This window comes from Lactuca virosa, chromosome 1 (assembly GCF_052849685.1).
Source record: "Lactuca virosa cultivar CGN04683 chromosome 1, Lactuca_virosa_CGN04683_v6, whole genome shotgun sequence".
Classification (NCBI taxonomy): Eukaryota; Viridiplantae; Streptophyta; class Magnoliopsida; order Asterales; family Asteraceae; genus Lactuca; species Lactuca virosa.
Genome location: NC_136426.1, coordinates 36,652,813 through 36,659,736, shown reverse-complemented (window position 1 = coordinate 36,659,736; position 6,924 = coordinate 36,652,813). Strand labels below are relative to the sequence as shown.

General features: G+C 29.7%; 1 protein-coding gene across 1 annotated transcript; it reads right to left on the bottom strand.

Annotated features, from left to right (window-relative positions):
- Window positions 1–3,143: 3,143 nt before the first annotated feature.
- LOC145112936 (uncharacterized) lies at window positions 3,144–3,959 on the bottom strand. Its single transcript, XM_079049046.1, has one exon. It carries the CDS (start codon window positions 3,957–3,959, stop codon window positions 3,144–3,146), a length of 816 nt encoding a protein of 271 aa, XP_078905172.1.
- Window positions 3,960–6,924: the final 2,965 nt, after the last annotated feature.

The window sequence follows — 6,924 nt, the reverse complement described above, 5'->3', positions numbered from 1 at the left end:
CTAGGTAGTGATTTCATTGGAGCTTCCTCATTGTGAAATCTGGTCATGTGAAGGAAAAAAAAGTGAAGTATTTTTAGTTTAAGTTATTAAGTTTCCTTTTATTTATTTCAGTTTTTATTCTAAATTCTTTTTAGGTTATCTACATCTTTCCATTTGTTTATAATGTTTAATATTTTTCTTACTTGAAGGCAAGTAAGGTTTAAGCTTGGGGAGATTTGATGGATGCCATTTTATGCATCTTTTATGGTAGTTTTTATTAGCATTTAACATCATATTTTGTATATTTGTATGTCATTAGTTTAAATAATGTTCAGCTCCTGTCTTTTATCAAAATTTTAGTACTGCTAGCGTTTTTGTGTCATTTGAAGATATTTCGAGTGGAGCGGTACTTTGGGAGCAACTGGATGCATGTTTGGAGCTTAAATGGAGTTGGGATGCTAAGGAATAACATAGAGTGCTTAAACTGATGAATCGCGTCCGGAACGAGCCGGCAACTTAGATCTGTCATCGCATTTTCAGATTCTACGATCGCATAAATGCGTTGAAGTTTCTCAGGGTCGAAATAAGTCATCTGGAAGCCATCTGAAGAAAAAAAGTTATTTTTGTGATCGCAATTCCCTTTTCTGTGATCGCATTTTTGTCCTGAAGCCCCATAAACTTCAGATTTGGCATCGTACTTCATTTAAACACAATTATGGAGAAAAGAGCAAAATATGCGATCACATAAGGCCATTCTGTGATCGCATTTTTGTGTCGCAACCTCAAAAACTTCATAAATATCATCCTACATCATTTAGAGGCAAATCTGGAAAAATTCATAGAATCTGCGATCGCATATCTGATATCTGCGATCGTATTTTTCGCCGACTTGTTCCAGAAGCTTCTGTATTGAATATAAATACGACCCTCATAATCAGATTCAAGAGTTAGATGGTTCCAGGTGACGAAGAACACTTCTAAAGGCGATTTCTGATACCTTTCAACGACTTCTGGAGATCTAAAGGCTGCGAATCATCTTATTCATTTAGTTTAGAAGATTATTCGGTTATTGTTTCTCTCTAGCTATTAGTTTAGATTCGTTTTTAGCCATGTCTCGCTAAAACCCTAGTTTTCAGTTCTGCAATAGACTAGTAATTTTCATGTGATTAGTTTTCAGATCTGGGTTTTTTTTTGTGTTTCTATTTAGATTTTTCAGTTTTGAGCTTAATGAACGTTTGATTTTTAATTTTTGTTAATCTGATCACCTAGCTAGGGTTTTATCATTCCAGTTAATCAGTTAATAGAATCCATAATTGTTCTTGTCAACTGGTATAAGTAACAAGTATCATATTGGTTTCGAGTTTGAGATTTAACTCTCGTATAAACTGCAAAAATCATATCTTTAGGCTTCCGAGCTTGTAAGAAGTATTGGGTATTGCTGGGAATTTTACACAGATCATAAATCTGTTTTTCTGATTTTGTTAAGAGTTTGTTTATTTAGACAGTAAAAAGTTAGGGTTAATTCAAGGAGCTTTTTTTGGTTAACTAATTTAGGTAAAAGAGATTATACTATAGCTTGTTAGTTTTTCTCAGTACCAGCTTAAATAGAACGCATCTCGAATAACCAGATCTGAACTGATTCCATGATTAGGAGAGTCGCAACAGAATTGAAATCGTCTTTATCATTGATTTTCGTTTAATTTATTTTCACTGCAATTTAGTTTTTAGTTTTAATCAAAACCGTTCATTTAATAATTTTTGTTTTGACTAGAATGTGCCTGATGCAAAAAGGCATTGACCGTTAGGCTGTGTCACTGATGATTCGATCATTCTTCCATGTGCTATATTATTAGTGCAACTAGCAATGAAGTTTTATTTGTTTAATACGTCCGCGACAACGTATTAACAAGTCTCATTTGATATGGATGAGTTTTAACAAATTTTAGGCTGCATTTGGATACGTATTGTGGAAATCCGGCATCAAATTCGATTTCATTCATAGGATTAGGATGTAGTTATAACTTGGTGGATAGGATTCATCCAATCTAGTTTCGTTAAAATCCGATTTTTGATCGGATCCGGATTTCGGATCTAACCAGATCTATTCTAATCGGATATTCGATTATGTTGTGTATCTATACTTATCAATGAGACTAAAAGTACCCACCGATGTGATAGTTAAATGACATCTAGTTAAATGAGCTGATATGACATGTATGATTGACATTCGATGGATTAAACTATATTATTGTAAGATATTATGTTGACGTTCAGTGGATATGAAATTTAGTGGTCACTGACCTCTTCAATTAATGGAAAATGAAACTTTTCAATAGTTAAATATGTCATAAATTAGATTTTACAAATATGTTTCGTTGAAATATATATATATATATATATATATATATATATATATATATATATATATATATATATATATATAGTTAGGTTCAAATATTTTTACTATCTATTGTGTGCTTGTAGGATTGATTCTGTACCAATCATTTTAGTTATTTTAAAAAAGTAATTAATGCATATTAAATATTGAAAGGTTTAATTAATGTTCATTATATCTTTAACATGTAATATGCATTAATTACTTTCTTAAAATAACTAAAATGATTGGTCCAGAATCAATCATACATGCAGATAGTTAGAACATAATAACCTAACCCTATATATATATATATATAATTTTGGTAGCATTGTATAAAAAACAAAATGATAATATGTCAATCCATTAAACTCTTATGAGTTCAATGTATTGTGGATGAATAGACGATATTTACTTCCTTCTATTTTTAGAAATTGAAATATGATCTTTGCGCGCAAAAACTATATAGATAGTTTGAATTCATATTACAAAAAGAATTACTCATGCTAATAGAAAAGCTAACCATACGACCACATAATTAATACGAATGACAAAAAAATTTATAGATCGATTGAATTCATATTACAAAAAGAATGACTCATGCTAAATTGCTAATAGAAAAGCTAACACCACCACATAATACCTTAGATATCATGGGTTCGAATCTTGAATAACTATAATTACATGTAAGTTGACTAAATTCGTTGACATAGTTTACGTATGATAGCATCTTTGATCCACATTATCCACCATGTCTATTTCAACAAAGTCGTTTGTTTTGAGAATCTTCTTATGGATTGAACGAGAATCTTCCCAGAATTCCTTGCTTGTATGGCAAATATGTTTTTTTCTTCATGTCATTTGAAACTGCCCGATTCACCGTGTAATGGAGTTCATGAGCCGATACTCGTCCTTTTCTCTTCGACACCGATCCAGAGTTCCTGATATCTTGATCATGTTTCCTGAAGATAGCTGAGTATTTCTTCAATGGATCTCTGTCCATTGCTCTCCCTTCTGAAGCACTTCTGAACAAGAACAGGTCCATGAAGCTCCATTTTCTTGAACCATTTTCCGAAGAAAAGCCTGAAGGAGTGGAAGAACTCGAGCTGATGGGAGGCATCATGTACGTAGCCCTAAATTGTTGTTCCCGCCGTTGATCTGAGCTCCCAAGTGGTGACAGTGATCTCGTTCTTCTACTTCTTGAAGAAGGTAAACGAGAATAAGAAGAGCCCCTCTCTCTTCCTCTTTCTCTTTCTTCTTTCTTCTCTTGCAGGCGAGTCTGAGGATCGACTGTCTTGATTACGCCGCCGTGGAACAAATCTTCAGCCGGAACTGAATCCCTACCGAAATGGCAACTTACATCAAATGAAAAATCATCTTCAAACAAGTTGCTGGATGTCTTGGGAACCCCCGGTTTTTCCTCCCATGCAAATGGAACGGCGGCAAGACAACTACTGCGGTTAGCACCGGCAGCAATCAACAGCTCGTCGAACTCACAATACACATCCGTCAGTCGATTAGTGGGGCTCGAGGGAGCACTAGTGTAGTAACCGCATCCGTCTGATGAAGAACTGAAACCGAAATCCATTGCTGCTGCAATGTCCATGTTGTTGTGTTTGTAAAGAAATTTAGAAAATCAGCCATGGATGGTTGATGGTTATAAGTGAAAGGAGTTGGATCGAGGAAGAAGATGAGAAGGTGCATAAACCCAAATAACGTTGACTGAAAAATAAGGAAGTCTAAGTTGCCGCCTTGTTGTTTAATTAGTTCTTATAGCAACGTTTCTGTTGTGTTGTTTCTTGGAATATTATAAGGTATTCAAGAAGCTTATCATTTATCAATCTAAGATATTTTTATTTATTTTAAATTGGAAATTTTTAAGTAGGAGAAATATATTGATATATTTTAATTTAATACATGTTTATTTAACGTTATCTGGTTAACAGGATATTGTGACAATCTTGACTTGTAATTTAACATTTCGAACGTCACACCATAATATTTTAGTATGGTAGAGTGACAATCTAATATATATCAAGATTTTTTTTTCTTTTTTCGAAATACATATTTTATAAATTATATATCTTAGTTAAATTTTGTTGTGTAGATGTTTAAATATGGTTACTACAATGAAATGATGACATGTGTAATATTCAATGTTCATTTAATAAAATTTAATGATATTTTAGGATACTAATATAACACATGTCATCATTTAAATGGATAGAAAGATTAGTAGGATCAAAAGGTAGGAGGATATTTAATTTTTCTTTTCATAATTATATATAACTATATAAGTATATTTTCACATTAATAACAAGCTAAACAAACTATTCACGATTAAATGTATAACATTAATAAAGGTAAACAACTTACTCACGATTTTTTTATCTATAACCGTATAAGAGTTACGTTTGCGCCCTAGCACTATTGTCGTCGATAGTACAAAAACACCAACAAATTGTCTATCCCTCTCTTAATCAAATATTTTGTTTTATAAACGTAGATAAACATATTTCTGATATTGAATGTAAAATGGATATCGGTGAAGGTAAGAATTATGAAGAAGTGGTGAAAAGACACATATATATATATATATATATATATATATATATATATATATATATATATATATATATATATATATATATATATATATATATATATATATATATATGGAGATGTTCAAATGAGAACCAAAAAATGTTAAGAACCCTAAGAACCATTTTTTAAAATGTTTTCATTAAGTGCATTTTGAACAAATTCAACATTTATATTGTATTAAGCAAACTTTTCCACTTTCTACTTTACAAACTACTTGCCACTTGTTGTTGGAACACTATCTGATCGTCGTCGGACCGCCGCCGGACTAACAGTAAATTTAATAACATATTTTGGTTGTATTCACAGCTTAATAGAACAAACATTATAACTCTAATTTTTTTGTAATATTTTTTATTTACTAGCCAAAATATACAAAAATTTTGTAAAAAAAAAAAAAAAAAAAAAAGAAAAAAAATTATGTTTTGAAAAAATCAATTTCCTTTTTCTAAATTGTAGATTTCTTTAAAATATATATATATATATATATATATATATATATATATATATATATATATATAATATTCACAATTTAAAATACAGTATTCACAGTTTAACAAACATAATAATTTACGATGGTTGTAGAAATCGGGATTAATCGTGGATTAATCGTTTGACGTTCTCCAACCGTCGATGATTAGGGTATTAATCAGAAATTTATGATTAATCGGGTTTGGCGGGATTAATCGGTCAACAAAAGTCAAAAAAAATTTAAATTTAAAAAATCAATTTTTTTTTACTCTAAAATTTTCAAATATTCAAAATTTCAAATTTATATACCAAAATGTTCATATTTTCATATTTTCAAATTTTCAAATTACAAGTTTCTTATTTTCTAATTTTGAAGTACTTGTTTTTCTTAAGATAAATTAATATTTGATTAATTTTAATATTTTATTAATAATTTATGGTCTCCAATTAATTCACGATTAATCGTCGTCAAGGCCGATTAATCTCTTAACACCGATCGACCGTCGAGCTATCGTCGAACGATTTTTACAACCTTGCAATTTACTAATACACAGTTTAATATTTTCATGCACACCTTCATTCATATTTTAAATAAAATTTATATAAAATATACAACTTAATACAGTCCATTTTTAGTTTAATACATCAAATTCACAACATAACATAATACAATTCATTATACACTAATTTACATATTTAAAGAAGTCAAACTCAAACTCCTCCACCACCACCACGACCAACTACCACACTTCACCACCAATCACTCGTGCCAACGTCGCAATCATCATTCCTTCCAAATCAGATATGTATATAAAATCATTGGTTGACAACTTAAATACCATTTTCACAATTTAATAAACTAGTTAATTCATTTATTCAGAGTTTAATGCAAAATAATTATAAACACTAATATATTCTTACATACACAAAGTTCAATAAAAATTAACAACTTAATACAGTTAATTCACAGTTTAGTTCACAGCTTAATATAATAAATTCACAGTTTAATGCACAATAATTATATATTCATAACCATATTCTCAACTTAAAACTTACATGTATACATTCGGATCTATATGCTATTCTTTCTTTCAAAATTTATTTACACAAATAATCACAATTTAAATTTTATAGGCTTTATCTAAAATTAGATTAAATAATATATGTGTATAATGTTTCTTTCATATCATATTTCAGAAGCAAACAAAAAGTTAATAAAAAATTTACAACTTAATACAGTTAATCACAGCTTATTAAAATCAATTCACAGTTTACTACAGTCAATTCACAGTTTAATATAGTTGAATCACAGTTTAATATAATCAAATCACAGTTTAATACACAAAATTCATAGCTTAATATGATAAATTCAAAGTTTTATACAAAAAATTATACATTCACTGCTATATTCTAAATTTAAAAGTTATATTTCAAAATTTTAATTCACAGTTTAATAAAACAAATTTAGGTCTCTCGTTCAAAGTATTTACATCTTAACA